Below are 22,169 nucleotides of genomic sequence, written 5' to 3' on the forward strand. Positions count from 1 at the left end.
GAGAAATTAGCGCCACTGTCGCCACTGAACCGTCTTCAATGTACTTTCTTCTTAGGAAAAAAGATGAAGTGAAACTCGTTTCAATGCAGCGGCGGCGTGAAGCATTGGTATGTGGAATTTTAACCAGTATTGTACACAACTCTAACTAAAACAAAAATGGCTAATTACTAAGGAAAATAGGGGAAAAGGATAGTCGAAAAAAAGAACCTAACCCTAAACGTGGACGTATTTCAGTGAGAGGCTGAGGAAAATACATTGATGCTATGTCAATAGAGGTCCGGATTGAAAAGAAATGCGATCCGGGAAACGAGCTCTTGAAGGTGAAAGACAAACCTACTACGACGAACCTAAGAATAATCTCGTAAAGATTTGAGACTTGAGACATTTTCCTGATGATCCACAACTTTTTTCCACTATGATTAGCCAAACACATGCATTTATGATTTCCTCTTTAATGCTGGATTTCTCGTTGAAAACTGTAAAAAAAAATCACTAATTCGAAGTTTCTCTTCAGCACACATTACTTTCTAGTTCCTGTTTTGTTGTTGAGGGAAGAATGGAATGCAGAGAAGAAGAAAAACACAAGAGAAGCGAAGAAAGGATCACAGCACACGTAACAAATATTTTGTTCAGTTTAAAGGCATCACTCCACCAATTTGAGGTGATACGGATTTCAGGTGGAGTATTCGTATACAGGATGGGAGACTATGGAGAGGGGGGGGGGGGGGGGTGATTCCGTCCATTTCTTCCTAATTGCCGTAAAAAAACGGCCCGGAAGATACGGCTTCAGGCGTACTGGCGCACTATTTTCTACAGGGAGTTCAACTGGAACGCGCCAGCCTTGTGCGGCGCCGCTTCTTCCGGGCCGTTTTTTACGGCAATTAGGAAGAAATGAACGGAATCACCCCCCTCTCCATAGTCTCCCATCCCGTATACGAATACTCCAGCTGAAATCTGCACCACCTCAGATTCGTGGGGTGAAGCCTTTAAAGGAGATCATATAGTGTATGGAATCACGCTACTTTTAGATGATCACAATAGTTTACACGTGTTTCTCAACATAAATGCTCTATTTTCATTATATTTTCGTAATCTTTTCTCTCACTCATTATTTCATTTTTTCTTCTTTCTAGAATTTCATATTTCGTCGCGCTGGGACTAATGTATGTACCTGCTCTGTAACTGTTCTCAAAGATCATCCAGTAAAGTAACACTCAATTAGTTAACTACTCTATTCTTAATTATTGTGACAATTCAATTATAGTGATGTTTAATTACACAATTGCACTTCATTACTACATGTAATTACGTTTACATTTACACTTACATTAAAATCCACGTTGAAACTAACGCGGTGAGGCTGGTGGAGAGAAACTACGGATAGTGATAGCCCACTTTTGTTTAAGGCCGTCAATCCGCACAAGCTATTTTGGGAAATGTACTCCTTTTCACTTCAATGCTTACTCTTCATCTTAAGTTTTTCAAGAATGCTGAATAATTAATAAAAGTTCTGCTATGAATTTACAGGACAATAAACGAAGTGTAGAGTTGCAGAGATGAAAATTTTCCTAGTTTTCTAAAGCTATAACAGGAAATTATGAAAAGAGGAGTAAAATTAGAGTTGAGGTAAAATAAATCACGTTATACATACCCGTGTAAGAATCGCGCTACACTCAACTTTATTAGGGACTACAGTTCCTTTTTACGTTGCAACAGTGTCGAAGAGCTTTACGGCTCTCATCGCGTGTATCACATAAACCACATATTTGCTCTTTTTTTCTTATTTTTGATTTTTAATTCTAAATTTTAAAAAAGCCACTACTTATTGTTACTAACATAGTGGGTTGTAATTTTTGTCATGCTTACATTCTTATATATTTCTATATATAAAAAATTCTTATTCTTGCTTATTAAAGATGCTCGCAGCCGCTTTTAACAAAAAATCGTTGGTCGTGGGAACAAGAGAAGATTAAGATGAGATAAGGGATTAGCGAAAACGAAAATTCGGAGGAGAAAGCTCTACGTTATCGGCTGAGCCAAGTCACACGTGTAAAGTTTTGAAGGCATTCTAATTGATTATATTTTTAAATACAACCGTACTGTCGATCATAGGTACATACGTACGCATATATTTACGTAGTTTCTTTTTTTACTATTTGGAAGTCTAATTCTATGAAAAAACAAGGAAAATTATTATTGTTTTTGGATTTATTTCAACAATTTTGGTATTCCGTCCACGAAGTAGTGCAAATCTAAGAATTAACGTTACTTTTTCAGTTCTTTGCCCTTTGCATTAGCTTTTTCTTTTGCAAAGTTTTGAGTAAGATTTCTAAACGAAATGAATTTATTTGGAAGTCGACATTTTTTGTTTGTTTTCAAGACAATACACACGATAATAATAGCAATAATAATAATAATAAAGATAATAATAATAATAATAATAATAATAATAATAATAACATAATACAATAGACAGTTCTGATTAATGCTTAGTATATATGTAGCTAACTACTGTAAGCGATATTGCTAAGATTTAATCCTTGCGAAGGATCATATAAGTGCTCCTCTTGAGAGTGCAAATCCTTGATAAGTGAGGAAAGAAGAGAAAGGAGAGGGGTCGCCTTAAGAAAGTCAAAAGGTTGACATTCTCTAACTAAATTTACATAAGTAGAAACAATCCGTGAGATTCAGCAAATTGAATTTAAAAGAGAGATAAGAAAAAAGGAGAGTAAAAAGGATTAGCGAGACCGGTCCTTGAAAGAAGACTGAGCAAGACAGGAAATTAGAAGTGGGCTGCTACGATGAGAAGGTCATTCGATGACAGATCACTCTGATGTCTATTCCCATCTTTTCACACTCAAAATACTTTAGCGTCGACTAATGTTCAGTATTTCTCGTAGTAGAAAGTGGTCAGGGAACGGTTATCACCCCCAACAACTCACAGAAAACAGAAATTGAAGCAGAGAGCAATGAAATTTCAAATTCATAGTCTGAAGTTCACAGTTCATAGTTGAACTATGCTTGTCATCCTTTAAATTTTTTTTCTCTCTGGAAAAGGTTCATTAATCGTTATGATGTATGTATGTAGATACATAGGTGAATTCAGTCAGGCGTTGTTCCGGCGTGGCAACGTTACTGGAGGAGAACGAGATCAACAAGATAGATTAACTGAAAAAAACAGGACTTGTTTTCGCGCAGTGTTTCTATGAGCGAATAAATATTTGTAGGAATCGTCGAACGTTAGAGGCAAAGCGACGCTGCCGTCGTACTTTAATTTTACGATGTGACGAGTGGAGAATTTCTCAGGGTTGGTGAAATTATTCCTAGATGCGTAGATATCCTTATTCTCTCTCTCTCCCTGTCGGGCGAATGTGACAGAGATGTGCGGTGGCGAAAAAACAATGTCTCCACAAGTCACACATTCCTGTTAAATGAAATTTTGTTTGAATTCTTAGCCAATTGATTTTTTTCAAGAAAAGCTAGACGAAAAAAAAGAGGAATTCCTCAAATTATGTGAAAACGAGACTTTTGTGGGATTCTGCGGTGTTGTATTAATTTTCTCAGGCAGTGCTATGAATACATAGTACATGTGTTTATCTCCAGGCACCCGGCCGACAGCGTAAAAATTATTGAATGTCAAAAGTGTCACAATCATACTACTCTTACTGTGTAGGCTATGTACTTGACTTATAGTTCGGAAAATTGTGTGAAATTTCAGGATTTTGAATTTTTAAATCCTACTTGAATTTTTAATTTTTTTTTTGAAGAAATTCGGTGATGATCTTCTTAAATAGGCAATATTTTAAAACTATCCGAAGTTGTCTATAAATCTTGAGAAAACTTTGATTGTGAGGAAGAAAGTTTTCTGAAAAAAAAATCGTACTTCCGTAATCATTCTTAGATACGTAGACAATGTCCTCACTCTCTGACGGAAGATGTGTGCACGGTAAAAATAAAAATATATTTTTCTAATTTTTTTGAAGAAGTACCGAATACTATTCAAAAAGCACTTATTGTGTAAATTAAATTGATTTTTTTCTCGGCACTAGCTAGCACCAAATAAAGTATGTTTCTTTTGAAACGAGTACAAATTCAATTCACTGTAGATTGTCTGCTCTACTGATCCGAAAAAATTAGTGAATTCTATCGAGTATTAACCAGTGCATAGCAGGCCTTATGTTATCCGAACTTAACAGTATAAGTAGCTGAATAAATTTTGGAAAGTGTCTTTCAAACATTATCCGGTCACTTAAGCCTGCCTATCCGACCAACTTAATTGACTTTTTATATGAGACAGTAGAACTGTTGCCACATTTGGTGGATTGAAAATAAAGTTAAAATATAATATTTAGATAAGATAAGAAAAAAAGGAAAAAATCAAGTGAAAACGAAAGTAGTAATTATGAAGAGGTAGAAAATCAGTTTCTATGAATAGAGTGGATAGAAAATTTGAACAGGAACAACAGGGAACAGGAGCTCATGTTGTTTTTCTTCCACGCCTGAGCATTGCACTTTTCACTTCCGCTTAGTGAAGTGAGTAAGGGTACTAATGAAAAAAATAGTGATCAACATTGAGAACGTCAGATAGAAAGAGCAATTGTTGTTAGCGAAAGCAACTGGGACGAGACGTCGTTTGCGTCATTTTGTGTTAAATTTAGTAGCTGGCGTTTCGTTCTATGAATGTTTCGGGAAAAATGGGGAATTTCCAAGAACTTCTATGCCAAATATTAGCTGGAAAAGAAAGTCACACTCATAGGCGCTAGGAAAGCACAAACGGCGTTTCTTCAAGGACGACCAATGTTTTTCCATTTCCACTTTTTCAGGCAAGATTTCTTTTATCAAATAGAGGGTGAATGCGATTCGTCGAAGACTTGCTTGTCACTTCCACATAACCGGTCGGACGGTAATAAACAAAACTGCTAAATGGCGACATTTCGCTATTGAATTTGCTTGGAATGCTATGCGATGCTCACAATGATGTCGAGAATAACAAGTAGGATTTTAACAATTGTCACAAAGGTGCTCACTCTGGTGATTGTCGCTAGCATTTGTCATTTCCGTGAATATCCGAGCTAGTAAACAACAAAACAGTCGACAGTTGTTCGATGTCAACATGAATCGAGTAGTAGATTAATTTACATCCTCTAATGCAAGGAGAGTAACGTGCAGGGATTAGCACAAGTAAGTTTTTTTTTCTGTTGTTGCGAAAACGTGATAGTAAAAAAAGGCAGCACAAAAGGCTCTGAACTGGAAAACGTACAACGACGAAAAATCTCGTACACATTCGTTGTTTTGCATCGTTTACCTCAAGGGCGTAAAGATACCTAAAAAACGGTCAGTGTCTTTTTCAAATGCTTTCTGTCTCCTCATGCTTTGAAGGGCTATGGCTTTGAAGGTCTTGTTGTGTAAAATTCAGGCGAAATTCTAGTCAGCTCTGTTCCATCTTGTTTTTTTTTTGTTTTAAGGCACACATGCAGGTGTTTTCAATAAATTAATAAATAAATAATTAATTAATTAAATAGCAGTTCAAACAAGTTCTTTGAAAAAAGTTAACTTTTCACTCGTATACATTTTCAGGAAGCTGTAATTATACTTTTTCTTGCCATTTCCTCTGAAATAATCAACATGAGTGTCTTTTTTTTCTGCTGAAGAGACAAAACAGGTAAATAAGTCGCTGAAATTTTTGTGACACCACCTCCAGACTGACCGTATATGCGACGGGCGCTGTAGTGGCTCGGGGGAAGTACCGAAGAAGCTTCGCACAAGTTGCGAACATAGTAGGGAATTGTTGTCGTTTGGACCTATGAGGACGCATTTTAATTTCTAAAACTTTTATTTTATTTTAGTTCATGATTTCTCATGATCTCAAGCGAATAAGGCATGGATTTCTTTCGTGAGATTTTTTCAACAGCTCACTACCCACAATATGTGCAATTGTCCTGGTCCGAATTACGCAGATCAGATTTTCTTGCCATATTTTCCTTCAGACATTCCGTCACTTGCCTCTCTTCGTCCTTAACTTGTGTTCCTAACAATTCCAAAGCTTTTTTTTTGATTGATTTGATCATTGAAAAAAAGATGATCCGGTATTCAAACGTGATTCAACCAACACCAGGATTAGCAGATGACCGGAACGGAGAGAAACGAGGTCAAAAAGAGTATGCTCTTATTTCTTCAATCTCTAAAAACTACAAAAACATGAATACAAACGGAAAATGGAAAAATAGAACGCAGTGCGGATGAATTACCGGAAACACTCAATTTTCCTGTTTTACGAAGTTTACGCTAAAAACGCTAGCTAGTACGTAAAACGAAGTTTCTAGTTTTGAATAGAAACCGTACAATTTCAGCCGTTTCATTGGTTTTGTTATTTTTCCGCATGGAATACAATCATGAAACATTCGCGAAAGTGCACTAAATGGGAACAACATCGTGATGTCGCAGCAAATACGTAGATGTTTGATGATTTGACAGTTAATTTTTTTCTTTTTGGTAAAAGCAAATACTCCTAGATGGTCGTGATAGCTTTATTCGATTTCTGTCTTCGCTCTCGCCGGATATTCAGAGGTAGTAATTGCTATTATGCTATATAACAACGCGCTTAGTCCGCATGTATGTGTTTGTCCGTGTGTCGTGAAATTCCAGAAAGCGGTTAGACGTACGGCGCCCACGGCGTCGAATTGGTGAACTGGTGCCCGAAAGCGACGAAATGTGGTGAAACAGGTCCCACAGCGTCGAATTAGTGCGCCAGAACTGTTGAATGTGCTGAGGGACCCTACGGTTCGAGATTGGTGCAACGACGCTAGAAGAAGGAATCAACGGGATTTTTGTGCATCAGGAATAATTCCAAGCGTATTGTCGAGAAATAAATGATAGCCTATCTACGAACACCCATGGCCGTTTTCAAGTGCACAGACCCTGTTGTACGCCTCCATATCTCTATTCGTCTGTAGTTGCCTTCACCATTTTTTTTTGGAGAATTCCTTCTTCAAAAACTGGATGCATGTAAGCAAACAGTTGCTAGTAGTTAGAGTTTACGTGATATGATGTAGCACCCTTATATTTTGATCAGATTGACGGCATCCACACCATTTTACATTTGCGTATCATTCTATTTTAATTGCTGTTAAGAAAATAAAGACCTTTGTCGAGTACTTCGTGATGTTTTCGAATTGCTGAGGTATCAAAGGAACATAGATATAAGATTAAGTTTAAGTATTCTCTGAATGTAGAATATTCGGACACCTACACCAAAATGGAAAAGCAAAACGAAAAAAGCTTCTTCTGAAAAGAAAAACAATTTAATTTTTTTTTCAGAAATTTACGGAAACCTACACCAAAATGGAAAAGCAGGACGAAAAAAGCTTCTTCTGAAAAAAAAAACAATTTAATTTTGTTTCAGAAATTTACGGAAACCTACACCAAAATGGAAAAGCAGGACGAAAAAAGCTTCTTCTGAAAAAAAAAAACAATTTAATTTTGTTTCAGAAATTTACGGAAACCTACACCAAAATGGAAAAGCAGGACGAAAAAAGCTTCTTCTGAAAAAAAAACAATTTAATTTTGTTTCAGAAATTTACGGAAAGTGCTGAATTGAATTCGTATTCATCACTGAAGACGAAAGAAGAGAGAGGACACGCGGCACGGTGCAGTCGCGTAAGCGGTTGCGCTCGAAGCGGTGCGGTCGAGATAGCGGTTGGAATCGAGGTGGGACCATCCATCGCAAAAAGCAGCAATGAACGGTGGCAGCAAAGGTCCTCACTCGATCCTAACCGCTACGCTCCATCGCTACCGCTTCGAGTGCTTCTGAAGCACCGTGCTTCACATCGTGTTGATTCTGCTGTGTAACGTTTAGACATTTAGAAACTTGTCTGAAGGTTTTAGAATCTGGTAGAAGAAGAAATGAGTTCCGTTAGATCAACAAATTTATTCTCGGCCGTAATAACACAAGCGTAGCGTTTGTAGAACTATTCTAAAAATAAGAAATGACGTAGACTCCAGCACATATTTTATAAAAGGAGTTGAGATTTACAGATTAATGCTCTGTTAGCGTTCTTGTTTGTCATACATATCATAGTATCGCTTGTTGAAGTTAAAAAGTCGAGGTCGCGAGCCGTAGAAGGAAGACAAGCCCGGGAAATCGCCCTGCACCTGAAATACGTCATGTACTTTTTCTTAGAATACTGTTTGGAATCGTTTTCCTAGAAGTTGCTATAAAAATGAGAACACACGATGATGGAGATAGATGCACCTTCACGTTGATTATTGATAGCTTCAGCTCTTTTTTTTTGACGGAGAGCAAGAGCAGAAAATGTGAAATGAGAGGAGATTAAATCAAAATTTACGAAATAACAAAAAAGAAGGTAGTAGACCAGTTTAATTAGTTTTTATCTTCCTTAATTCCTTTGAGTATAATTTTTAATTGATTTTCTTGAGCTGTAGCCAAGATTGCTATTGATCTTCTTTATAAAAGCAGCTAACTTTATTTTTTATTCTTCATTAAACAACACTTAAGAAAATCAATTAAAAACTTCATTTTTAAAGATATCATATCAAGATTCAAAGATAGTCGAACATGGCCAATACCTTCGAGCATATTTTTAACGTATTCACTACTACACTATATACTACTATACTATATCGTGGCTAATGGTCTCTCACTATAACAAGATGATTTTTTTTCTCTTCTGAAAATATACAAGTAGCTAAATCGGAAAATCACAGTAGATCACAGTAGGCGTTATCTCGTTTGCAAGCGCTTTACATGCCGGAAATGGCTTGTTCTATGCAAATCCCAGTTGAAGCTTACATAATTTTCCAGGGAACAACAAACTAGAAAGACAGAGATCCAAAACTGGTTCTTTGAGTGAAAGTAGTATTAATTTATTATAAATACATATGCCTATATAATACAGTTACGATTGATACTACTAATTATTAACAATTTTTGCACATACATTTGTTGATGAGCGGTTCGAGGATATTATTTGATTAATACATATACATAGCAATATATCAATCTAACCGGATTTTTTAAGGCATTTATAAACCCCGTTAATCCCTCTGAGAAGAAAAAGAAACAAAAACAGCTGGCAGGCAAACAGGCAGAGTTTCTTGGCGGAATCAAATGTGATTTAATTGATTTCGTAGAGTTTTTGATTGCACCCACCTGCCTAACTCGCACTGATGAACGCCATGCTGGCATATTTCGGCTGAATTGAACTTGCTGAAAAGTTTAGGTGGACAGACGTTTTTCTGCGCAAATTAAACCGATAATGAGCTTACCTTGACAACTTTGTTGTTTTCTTCTGCACAAGCATAAATAATCACAAACACTATGCAAAGCAGAATTGTACGAGTGGAGGTCATGCTGTAAATCTGCAAAAGTTCTAATTCAGAACGTCAGACGACGGGAATCTGATAAGAAAGTCAAACAATGGAAATGGACAACCTTATCAACAATCATAACACTATCCAGACACAAGCACTTAAAGGCATCACCCTACGAATCTGGGATGGTACGGATTTCAAGTGGACTATTTGTATACGGGATCGGAGACTATGGAGAGGGGGGTGATTCCGTCCATTTCTTCCTGATTGCCGTAAAAAACGGCCGGGAAGATGTGCGCGTGCACAAGGCTGGCGCGCTCCAATCGAACTCCTTGCCCGAAGGCGTATCGTCCAGGCCGTTTTTTACGGCAGTTAGGAAGAAATGGACGAAATCACTCTTCTACCAATAATCTACTATCCCGTACACGAATATTCCACCTGAAATCCGTACCACCTCAGATTCGTGGAGTGATGTCTTTAAGGATACTGCCCCGTGCGTAGATCTCATTCACGTTGGATGAAAATCTATGAGAACGCGGTGGCTCGCAAGCTCCGCCGGTCGATTAGACTGGTCAGTTTGTTTTCCTAATCTTGCGTGGTGTACTTAGAGCGACATCGAGGCTTGGTAATGATAGAGGAGGAGTTGGATGGGATCAAAAACCTCAGGTCGTTTCCGTGCCTTTGATATAGACGAATTTATCGAAACTTTGGGCCGTGAATGAAGGTTCACGAAAACTCCATTGGTCCAACTAACATAAGTTCTATTAACGGTTGTATAAGTGAGATGTTTTCTAGGAAAGTTACTTAGCTTAGCTTCATATGGATTTTCTAGCTTTTTAGGCGGGTGTGACAGGAGGAAATCTGATCGGTGAAATCTTCAAACTTCAGGATTTCTGCCGAGATTTCATCTGGAAACACATTTTCACAATCAGGAACGCGTGAATAAATCAAAACTACAGAAGTAATATGTTTCTGGGGCAACTAATCTTGATGTGATGGATAATTTCATTGCGGAAGAACATATCGAAAAGGTATGCTTGTTCTTTGGGTAAAATTAATAATTATAATTAATAATTTAGCTAGGAGTTAGGTATTAATTAGATGTAGTGGAATAATGGTTTTCTCTATCCTTGTTCTAACTTGGCCGGACAACGTCACTAACTACGTTGAGAGTGCTAAACCACCACCAAAATAACGGCTATTGGCGGCAGGTAGAGCACTAAAGGCATTATTGATAGCAGCCAAAAGTCCCAAAATGAACAGAAAGGATGAGTGCATGGTGATCACAAACGAAATAGCCCTGTATCAAGATTTGTGCGAGTTTCGATCTACGGGGCGGGTAGTCAGGTCCTTTATAAAAACCGCTGTGGTATGTGATGGTCTCTTACTTTCCCAGATTCACCAAATGAGGTTTTACGCTGGCCGATGTGTTGTTCATTGAGTTCGCTTATCTTTTGAATGCATTCTGTAGGTGATGAGATGCTTGAGAGGATAAATCACTGATAGAATTTGATTTTCTAAGCTCTGACGAAGGCGATAACACAGGACGAAAGAAATAAAGAGATGAAATAAAAGAAAACTAGAAGTTAGCTGTTAATGAAGATCAAACCAATTTTGGCCACGATTTAAAGCGATCACCCCACGAATCTGAGGTGGTACGGATTTCAAGTGGAATAGTCGTATACGGCAAAGTAAATTATATAAAGAAGGGTAATTCTGTCCATTTCTTCCTAACTGTCATAAAAAACGGCCCAGAAGATGCGGCGCGTGCACAAGACTGGCGCGGTCCAATCGAACTCGTTGTAGAAGGCAGCACGCCGGAACGCTCGAAGCCGTATCTTTCGGCCCGTTTTTTTTTACTTCAATTAGAAAGAAATGGGCGGAATCACCCCGGTTTTTTGGGCGTTTAATTTTCCTATCTGCGTTTGTTAATAACGACATTGACCATCAGTAGTGATGAAAAAATAAATTACCTCCAACACCACCACAACCAAATACATACATTCCACCTAGAAGTCATAAATTTTACAAATGGCAATGGCAAAACACATAATATTTGGTCAAAGAGGCTCAGTTGTGAACAGCAGTAAATGGAGCATCCTATTCTTTGGTTCGAAAAATATACTGGTATAACTTTAGGTTAATCTGATTTTCTTCTTCTATCGAAGTGCCAAAAAAAGCATAGAAAGGACTTCGACTCTGCTACATTAGTGGTTTTGCGCACGATATTCTAGCTCTGGTAGTACTCGTATTTCATATTACACATATCATTCCACTTCAGATACTTGAAAGATGACGTTCCTCATTTTTTCTCACGCTTTATTGTGATTGCACACTCATGTCAAACCTCATCGTCACTCAGCGCATCGGGACGAGCTCTTTGCTCTCGAAGATAATTCATTTTCGAGGGCTGTTGAAGGCTTTTATCTCATCGCAGCCCTCGCTTCCCTGGAATTCTGACTTTCTTCCAAGCACATGGGTTGAGCGAATGAGTTATCCTTCGATTAGTGCTTAGATGGGAGGACATAAAGAGTTTTCTTTGGGTGATCAAAAGTTGTTATTGTGAAAAGGATTTGAACTCTGTCCATGTGACTAGTCTTAAGTCTTATTCCTCTATCGCCCGTCAATTTGCTTTGGAAAGAAAGGGTCTGCTCCCAAGAAACTAGTAAGAACGTCGGGCTAACGCCGGACTTAAGACTTCTTGGGATTGTCACCTCGCTCCCCTTCTGTGATTTATAACAAATTTGTCTCCTGACAGTGCTTTTTTCTTTTTCTTTAAATCAGAAACATGATCGCTGATGGTAAATTTTGAGTCTTCTTGCTGCACGATTGGTCGGAGTTTCGAATCGCCCTAGTGCTTACTAAACCTTTCATCCGACTCCCGCCAGTAGGGCAACTCCGGGATGGTACACCCCATTGTAGCGCTTTCTGGAATTTGGAGACGCACAAACAAACGAAAAAAAACAAACTCATGTGAGAATAAGCCCGTTATTATATAGCGTGATGATAGAAATGGTGATCACGGGCGGATAATGAACTTGCCAAAAATTCATTTTTTCTCCGTCTCAGCAATGATTTCAGCGAGTTTGTGGTCAATGAAGTCTCAATTTACTTACTGCGTGGGCGCATTGCCTTTCAAAATCTGCTGAGTTGGTCAGAATTCCGAAAGAATTTTGTTCCAAAAAATACTTGCATATTAGAAGATATACTAACTTCTTTCTCAGAATAAATTACTTAGAAGACTAAGACTTCTGATGTCATGTTCTTGATATTTTTTTAAAGCATGGCAAAAGCCTAACTCTAGGTTTCACTTCGTGCAATTTATTATCTAAGGATAATTTTTGTACATTTTTAGTTGCAAAATCCATGATTGCGCCAAAACTGCCGATGATTTTGCCGTTAAAGTCGCGAAAAAATGTAGGATGGATGGTTCAAGAGAGTTCGCAAAACCGTCAACACATAAATAAGACAACATTTTCAATCTTATTTTCGATTTTCGGAAGTTTGAACAATGACTGCATCATTTGTGTATTCTTAGCGCTCATTGGCAAAAACATTCTTTCATTGCTGCTGAAGGAATCTGTTTACGACGTTTTTGAACCACTTTTGGATGCACACAGGAAAATCACCCTTTCTTCTTTCTTGCCTATTACATTTCAATGACCTAAAGTATGAAATGAAAAGCAATACTAATTAAATACTAACGTAGAGCGAAAAATGCGTTAAGGAGGTGTGGAGGTCCACTTAAGTGCATTTTCCGTTGTTTTTTCCGTTACAGTCATTGTTCAAAAACATCTGGAAAGTTTAAGAACAAAATTCTTTTGAAGTTGACTTCTGAGTTGTCTTGGAATTCTAAGAAACTCAACTGATTCTGGGAAGGTGTTGCGTCTATGAAGTAAATGAATTGAAACTGCAGTGACAAGAAATCTCACTGAAATTACAGCCAAGGTGGAAAGGAAATGGGCCCGTTTTGCGGGGTCATTACCCGCCCGCGATAATCACTCCAATCCACTTATATCCCAGAACTCTTTGCCCGATAGCAAATTGTTGATGAATTGGTGAACAAGACTTAAGACTAAGCCCAAGGCCCCGTTTAAAATCCTTTCACAATAACAAGATTTGGTCATGTAAAAGTTATGAAAACACTTTATATCCTCCCATCCAAGCATCAGTCGAAGGAGAACTCAATCGGAGGACTATGTGCTTGGAAGAAATTTAGAATTCCAAAGAAGTCAAGAGCCACTGATGAGCTAAAAGCCTTCAGCACCTTTCGAAAATGAATTATTATCGATGGCAAAAAGCACGTCTCAACTATTAGGTGACGATCAGCTTTGACATGGGTGTGAAATCATAGTAAAGGGTGGGAAAACATAAAGGTCTTTTTTTCCAAGCATATGAAGAGAAATTTGAAACATAAACATGCTGTGATCAAAATGTGCTGCGTAAAATTAACAAGGTACCGGAGTCCTGGTAGAGTTTTGACACACCTTTTTAGCAGAATTTTTTTCTACTCAGTCAGGTGTTGAAAAAGAAAATCAAAAGAGCAAAAAAGCAAATAAAATAAATAAATAATAGATGCATGTTAGATTAGGTTGACTGGCGTTATATCTGTTTTTGTAACCAAAGAACGGAATGCTATATTCCCTGTTTTTTGGAAATGATCCTCTTCGAGCAGAACCCAGGATTCATTTGCAAAATAAGTGACTTTTGAGTGGAATTTATGTAATTTTGAAGGTTTATTTTAAGATCCTATTATTTTGATATTAATATTAAAATAATCTATTTTCCCATCACTGCTATTGGTAAACGTCGTTGTTAAGTGCAGATGAGAACGGGAAGCGCTCAAAATCAAATTAGGATATGGTAAAGAAGGTGAAAACGATGGATTATTCCTTGGAGTTTACCGCATCTTCACGTTTCATTCCATATTTATGATCTTTTCCATATTATGATCTTTATTTTCCTTAATAGCTTTTATTTTGGTGGTGGTCTGGCACTTTCAGCCTCGTGGATAACGGTGTCCTAGAGAGGTCTATTAGTACTGTGATAAAGAAACTCATTATCCATACTTAATACCTAGTTAAACTTTACCGAAAGACTCTGCACAATAATTGAACTTTACCCAAAGAGAAAACATAGCTTTCTGATATGTTTTTCCGCTTCGAAATTACCGAACATTCGAGAATACTGATGAGCCAACAAGCATATCCCGTGTGTAGTTTCGACTTATCCTATTGTTTTTGATTTTTGTTTTAATGTGTTTCCAGAGAAAATATAAGCAACGTTTTTAGAAGTAGGAGATTTCGTTCCACTTTAGTCCACTTCACATCTTAAACGAAGTCAGGATACTAAACACACTTGCATTGAAAACTAATAGCTTCACGAAACTTTAGCTTTTAAAAGCTTTATTTCATATGCTTGTGGTTCTTATATGTTCTATAATATCAGAGGGTTTTTTTCAATGAAATGGAGAGTACATATTTGTATGCGATATTTGTGTATGGTGTATTTTTCCTTGAAATTACTTTATTATTTTTTTCAGTGAAAGGAACAACACGTGAAAAGATATAAGATTTCGGCATTTCTATTGGCTGGGAATAATTTAAAACATTTATATAAAACAAATAAACATTTATATTGGCTTGAAGGTACGTAGGAAAGTATTCTGAATGGCACATTCTTAAAATCTTGCATAAATCAGAAGAATATGAGTGAGAAAAAGAGAAAAAAAAGAAAAAAAGTATTATAAATTTTAAACTTTAAATAGAAAAGCTCTTGTGAACCGAAGGCGATTTACGGATGCAAGGAACGTACAAAGCTTTCTTATCTGACTAAAACCCCTAACGGTGTGGACATTTTAGGGAGATATTCTGCCTTAGAGAGATAGCAAAAATGACATTTTCTACGTATAACAGTTCAGGGAATGGGAGAAAATGTGTCATACCGAGTATTTCCCGATCTTTTTATCACTGGCTCAACGGTCTTCGTGCGGGGCTTAGGAAACGTAATATCCTCCAGAATTCTGGAGCAGCAGGTCACATTAACTTCTTATTGCATTCAGTAGTTTTCGAAAAAAAAAAGCACGTACGCATAGGAAGGTACACGAAATGAAACATAAAGTGAATACCACTGTTTCTCCGCCCATTTCTCTCCTACATTCCTGAAACGGAAGCCACTTCGCTTTTTTCGTGGATGCTTTAGGGCGGGGACTAACAGAGCGAAGAAAAATATTCTTTTCAGCATATGATGTATGTGTGCATGTAGAATGATATTTATAAATGTACATGTGCGAGAAACGTTAATAAACAGCACATTTTTATGCTCTCTGGTGAATTTGCCTTGCGGGAAAATGTAAGAAATAAGATTTGTGGCAGAGTTTTATGAAACCGATGTATTCAACAGTTCAACTCAGAAATTCATGGCATTTCAACTCATTTTTGAAGACTTGACCGCAATACGTTGAGAACGCTGATGAAGTCACAGAAAGAAGTTCATCTGAAGCGTCACGTGTGCAGGAACAACCAACCAACTAGCTTCTTTCAATGTAAAAATTAAAAATGCATGAGGGTCCATCCATGTAACTGCCCAAACGGAGTGATCTTATTAGGCGGTAGCGCTTCAGACCGCCCTGGCTGGCTTTAGTTTACTTCGTACATGTGGAATGTAGTAAATGTTATGCAGTGATCCAGAAATGTCGCGACAGGAACTCATGAAGTAATCATTGAGGTTATTAGAGAGTGAATGGGGCGGCTACCCTCCGACATTGAATGAGAGGTTTTTGATCTTTTGTGCTGCGCAGGAAATTTCACAGAGGAAAGTTGGCAAGCCCGCTTCCTATTGCTAAGATCCATGAATGGCATTATTATAAGAAGTTAGGCGTAAACCCGGCCAAAGGGCAATCGAGTACGAATATACGCGGAGCTTCAAGAAACTCGTGAGGACGAGAAGAGTTACCTGATTGATTGGTGGATAGGATGTAGATCTACTAATGGGACCTAGGGGAAAAATCTGGAAAACAGAAGTTTGAACGAAAAAAGTTTGAATCGAGTTGATGTTGGAAGATAAAAACGATGCCCGAAAGGTGGATTCAAACACCGTACTGTTCTTTTTAGTGAAATTCTCGAATTTCGATTGCTAGAGAGCTGCGACTGCTTAGTGACATCTCGAAATTATTTTATTTTTTCGAAAGAAGGAAGTTACCCGAAGAAAACTAATCAGTCATGTTCGAGCAATACATAAAACTTGTAATCGCACTGCCCTAGGGGAACTTAATGTTTATCTATTAGGTGAGATAGCAAGAAATTTTGCGGTGGTGTCCTGACTGGGGAAATTTTCAGATAATACATATAAAACACTAACTTTACAAGTTTATGTTTTGTTAAAGTATTCACAAAATTTGAATATATATATATATAAGATTTGAGGTATTTCTCTACATATTGTCCCCTTACTGATACTACTAGGGCCGCGTATACGAGTCTGATTGCTACCTGCACGTGGTGGCCCTGCTTTAACTAAACGCAATCAGGCGTTCGAGTGTACGCATTGGGAACGTACGAGCTATATAACCTGCACTGTTATATGGCGAAAGCTTCCCATACATTGCAAAAAGGTGCTGTCGTCCAGCACACCGCCAAAGCTCATAACCTGAAAGGTCAACTGCATGAAGGGAGCATGGAATCTTTTTCAACAACCATTCGTTTCGTCACGCTGAACTGCCGAACACTATCGAGTGAACTCCAACAAGCCGCTCTATCCAGACTTCTGCGATATCTCTGTGTGCCTTTTGTTGCACTGCAGGAAACACGCATGAGAGATCGGCCCGTCATCAGCATCGAAAATTACACCATATACTGCGGCGATGCTGATGAGAGCAAAGTAGGTGGCTGCGCGATAGCTGTGAGGAACGACTACAAGAATCTGGTGGAGGAATTTGGCTCAACGTCGTCTAGATGCGCCTTTTTACGACTGCGGGATCGCGGAGGACGTAAACTCTGGATCGTAAGTGCTCACGCACCTACGGAAACCGCTGAGGACAACAGTAAGGACGCCTTCTATGATGAACTCAATGCGTTGATATCTAAAATACCAAGCCAGCAAGTGGTCATTGTCGGAATCGACGCAAATGCGAAGATGGGACTCGAACAGCAATCCGATGTGCTAGGAAAATGGTATTATCCAGCGGAGCGCACGTCGGACAACGGTGACCGTCTGGTCGACTTGTGCGAACAGACGGGCCTCGTCATCGCTTCCACGTTCAGGAGGAATCATCGACGCCATCAGCTCACGTGGCAGGGGTCAACCCTTTTAACGCCTGAAGAGCAGCGCAATCGGAGGATGAGGACTCTTAAACTTCAGCTCGACTTCGTTCTGGCGAGGAACATTCCTCAGTCAGATATTCGAAAATCTAGAGCTGTTTGGGACGTCGCGTTCGACTCTGACCACCGCCCAGTTCTTCTCTGCTTCAAGATACGGTTCCACAAGAGAAACCGGGGAGTTCCTCTGCAACCGAAAATCGACATGGCAGGTCTGAAAGACGATGAATGCAGAAGAAAATTCCGCCAACGTGAGTCTATTCATGTTGGGGTACGGACTAGGAAGAAGCTTAGCGATGCGGATTCCTTCACAAAGTGCATCCAGGACGCTGCAAGGGAAACGCTCCCGGTTCTATTGCCGCGGAAGAAGTTTGCCTTTGCATCTGCGGAAACAAAATCCACATACAATTCTGTGTGTGTAGCGCGCAGCGCTGGTGACTTCAACCAGGAAAAGCGTCTTAGAAAGAAGCTGCGTCGTCAACTGCAACAAGACCGCGATAACGAGTGGACGTCAAGAGCGATGGAGTTTGAGAAGGCGTGGGAGGACAGGAACCCGCGGAAAGCCTATGCTCTACTAAAACAGTATAGCGGCAAAATGAAAAGATGTTCCCCTGTCCTGAACACTGCCAATGGGGTAGCTGTCGGTGAAGCAACCCTTCCAATTTGGAAGGAACACTTCAAGACCTTGCTGAACCGGCTAGCACCGTCAGCCCCTGAACTCGAACACGTTCATAGACCGACATACGCGGTTAACGAGGAGCCACCGACGGTGTCGGAGGTCCTGGTCTGTATTCAAAAAATGAAGAATGGAAAATCTGGCGGAGACGACGGAATTAGCGCAGAAATGCTAAAATATCTTCCTCCGTTTGGGATTCGTGAGATGACAAAGATCATCCGTTCAATATGGATAGACGAAAGGATACCTGATTCGTGGAGACACGCTATCATAATTCCCCTCCACAAGAAGTTATCCGTCACGGAGCCAAGGAATTATCGAGGAATCTCTTTGCTGCGTGTTATGTACAAGGTACTGGAGCGCATTATCCTGGACCGACTCATTAAACATCGCGAAGAAACATTGCGCGACGAGCAAGCTGGCTTTCGTCCCGGCCGATCTACAATTGACCAGGTGTTCATCGTCAGGAGAGTGATCGAAATCTGGCAGCACTATTCGAAGCCAATGCAATTAGCGTTTCTGAACTTTGAAGCCGCGTTCGACTCTCCTCACCGAGGCCGTCTTCTCAACACACTTCGCGAGGATGGAGTACCAGGAAAGTTCGTTCGTTTGCTTGATGACATGAATCAATGAACAACAGCTGCAGTTCGAACATCAGCCGGATGTACAACACCGTTTGAAGTGGTAACCGGAGTAAGACAAGGGGCGGTGGCAGGACCCTTCCTGTTCAATTTCGCCATCGACGACATTATGCGAAGAACAGTCGACCAGTGTCCTGCCGACATTGTCTTAGCACCATCAGGGTGCCCCTTGACTGATCTCGAGTACGCTGGCGATGTTGTTATATTCGCGGAAAGCAGTACGAAACTTCAACATGTTGTCAACCTTGTATCGAAGCTGGCTGCAGCCTACGGACTACGCCTACGCCCTGATAAATGCAAGCAGATGTGGATCTCTTCGAGACCTCGAACGGGAATCAGGGTGGACGGACAACCGATAGAACTCGTCGATGAGTTCTGTTACCTGGGCTGTATGCTGTATATGAAGAACAACGGCAGCTACGAGAGAGATGTTCAGCAAAGCTGCGCTAAGGCCACTTCTGCATTTAACTCCTTAACGAAATGTCTGTGGTCGACCCCCATCACCAACGAAGTCAAGCTGCGAGTCTACCTATCCGCAATTCGCCCCATCACGATGTACGGATCGGAGACTTGGGCAGCACCATCAACGGTTATGGAAAGGCTTGACTGCACGGTACGAAAGCTGCTTAGACGGCTACTTGGCTACTTTTGGCCTAGGGTATGCCACAATGAAGATCTTTACGCAGAAATTGATGTGGTTTACCGGCGGATGACACGTGGAAGATATCGACATCTTGCACCGCCTTCGAAAGCAGCTAAAGTAAATCGTCTTCGCTTCTTTGGTCATATATTAAAGAGACCGGCAGATCGCCTTGTCCAACGAGTTCTGAAGAGTTCGTCGGACTCGAGCTGGAAGAAGCCACCTGGCCGAAAACGGAAGTTCTGGACTGAGGTGGTAAAAGAGGATCTGAGGACACTCGGCGTGGATAGGCAGTTCAGGCGAGACGTAAGGTTTCACAGAACATGGAATAGCGACGAATGGATTGATTCTGTGCAAGCTCTCGCAGAAGATCGAGAAGGTTGGGCAGAGCTGTGTTCAAGGACGGCACACCTCGACGAAGATGCGGGTAATCGCGTCAGGCGATGACATCAGCCCGCCGATTAAGTCAAGTAAGTCACTGATATTACTATTTCTATCGTTGTTATAAAGTTGCCTAAGGAACTATGGCTCTTTCAGAGGCAGCAGATGAGGCCTATGTAGGATTTTGTTTTGGTTTTTTTTTGAAAATAAGATCCTATGTGGGATTTTATTTTCGTTTTTTTTTATAAGTAATTAACTAGTTAATAATAATAATATAATAGTAATTCAATATAAGAACCTTGTTTTTTTTTTTCAAATGTCACTGCAGCTATTGTGGAAGTCTGATTTAAGACATCTGTGTTTATGCAGATGTTCGCAACCAGAATCACGTCTGCTGTGCTTGTAGTTAGTCTGGGGAAGCTTCACTGGAGTGGTCGATTATCCAAGACAGGTACATAACTCAGACATGATATTAAATTACTGTATTACCATTTTAGTGTGTTTTTCTATTTAGGTATTTTTAGAACTAAATATGTGAGGTCAGTATACTAGTAGTATAAAATGTTAATGTTACTAGAGCCGCTGAACTGCTTGCGACTAATGTCGACAATAATCTGGAAAGAAGGAAGAAGAATGTGATGGTATCCGTACTTCTTAGCCATTTTACGATAATATAATAGCGTCTGTGAATTTGTAGGTGAATAAAATCAAACATGGACAGATTTTCATGAAAAACAGCAGATGTAAGCTTGTAAAACTCATGAGGTTTGTCTCTGAGTTCCTGTTTTTTCAACGAGAAAAGTCGGCTTACGCGTATCTATCAGCTGTTCTCGCCTAACCACTACCGTACATTTAATTCGTGAAAAATACTAACGGGATCTGTACATGAAAATTGCGAGCGGACGGTGGCATTCGGTATTTTTGATGGAGATTTACTTGTCTTATGTAGAGATATAAGAGAGAAAGATGACTTGCCAGAAATGTGAAAAGAAGGAAGAAAAACGTGATCGTATCTGTATTTTTTTTTAGCTATTTTGCGATAATATAACAGCGTCTGTGAATTTGTAGGTGAATAAATGTCGCCTGGGGGGTAATCAAATTAGGAACGCTATTCTGAGCACCGCGATTTGAATCTTGGAGGTAAATGCCACCAAATAGGAATCCAAAAATAGCATTGTTGACGTTGCATTCATTATAACCTCGCAAATGATTTATAAATGACATCTAGAGCAAAAAAAAGTGAAGTTAAATATTTACAGAAAAGAATTGTAGTAAGATGAATATCAAATACATGGAAATGTTAAGAGAGAGAGGTTTCGAAACTCATTTAACACCATACATGCAAACACTTGAGCGATGTTTGAATAGAAAATCGTCAGGAATGCTCTGTAACCTCATCGGAGAGTCCCCAAAAGTACCCTGGTGAGCACGCATGTGAGTAAACGCTTCCCCCAGTCTCAAAGAGCCATTGTGCCGGAATAAAACACTTAAACAACTTTTTTTCTTGCCACTATTGGTGCTGATTCCAATTCTGATTTTCACTTTAACCTATTGGTAAATAGCAAACAGATGAAAAATTCATCAATTCCTCCATCAGTGAGCTGCTGTTCTGTGAAGAATTGTGGAAAATTTCACATTTGTAGAGCTGCGCAATCGTATAGCGAACTATTATGTACTTCCTCGTGAAAGACTGGAGCTGAAAGACTGGAAAGAATTTTTTTGGAAACATACAGGAGTACTAAGTAAATTAAGGAGGTGAAATGATTCTTTAATTTCTTTCTTTCTTTTCTTTGAGATTCTGGTTCTGGAGCAGATGTATGCAGAAAATTCTAGGGAGCTTTGTGAGTGAGTGTAGTCATATCAAGATCTAGACGGGTTAATTTTCACAACTGAGGTAACAACAGATGTTTGTGTTGAGGTTTTATTCTCAAAATTTGCTTTTTTCCCCTCGCTCTGAACCGTTTTACCAGGTGCAGTCCAAGTCAGCGCTCCAGCTTAGAAGCTATCGCTTCCTCCGCAGCGGAATACGGGATTCTATCAAAAAGGCTAGTTTCCAATATAAAAGTTCCGTTTGGATCTAGATATAGAGTTCCTGGAAGTTAGAACCGTTCCTAATCTTGCTACTCCTAAAAATTATGGATGGCCTCGTCTTCATAGAAGGAAGGCATCGTTCAACATTTCTCTAG

The 22,169-nt window shown here is 39.4% G+C and overlaps 3 protein-coding genes across 3 annotated transcripts; 2 read left to right on the plus strand and 1 right to left on the minus strand.

The window, feature by feature from the left end:
* Nucleotides 1–8,046: 8,046 nt before the first annotated feature.
* RB195_020210 (uncharacterized protein) lies at nucleotides 8,047–9,369 on the minus strand (the record flags this gene model as incomplete). Its single annotated transcript, XM_064188424.1, has 3 exons — nucleotides 8,047–8,151; nucleotides 9,170–9,226; nucleotides 9,286–9,369. The coding sequence occupies 3 exons, from the start codon at nucleotides 9,367–9,369 to the stop codon at nucleotides 8,047–8,049; spliced, it is 246 nt and encodes an 81-aa protein (XP_064044305.1).
* Nucleotides 9,370–16,911: 7,542 nt separating this feature from the next.
* RB195_020211 (uncharacterized protein) lies at nucleotides 16,912–18,954 on the plus strand (the record flags this gene model as incomplete). Its single annotated transcript, XM_064188425.1, has 1 exon — nucleotides 16,912–18,954. The coding sequence occupies one exon, from the start codon at nucleotides 16,912–16,914 to the stop codon at nucleotides 18,952–18,954; it is 2,043 nt and encodes a 680-aa protein (XP_064044306.1).
* A 117-nt stretch (nucleotides 18,955–19,071) lies between these two features.
* RB195_020212 (uncharacterized protein) lies at nucleotides 19,072–20,049 on the plus strand (the record flags this gene model as incomplete). The annotated part of the gene is made up of 1 exon (XM_064188426.1): nucleotides 19,072–20,049. One exon carries the CDS (start codon nucleotides 19,072–19,074, stop codon nucleotides 20,047–20,049), a length of 978 nt encoding a protein of 325 aa, XP_064044307.1.
* Between the last annotated feature and the right edge of the window lie 2,120 nt (nucleotides 20,050–22,169).

Source organism: Necator americanus, chromosome II (assembly GCF_031761385.1).
Source record: "Necator americanus strain Aroian chromosome II, whole genome shotgun sequence".
NCBI classification, from domain to species: domain Eukaryota; kingdom Metazoa; phylum Nematoda; class Chromadorea; order Rhabditida; family Ancylostomatidae; genus Necator; species Necator americanus.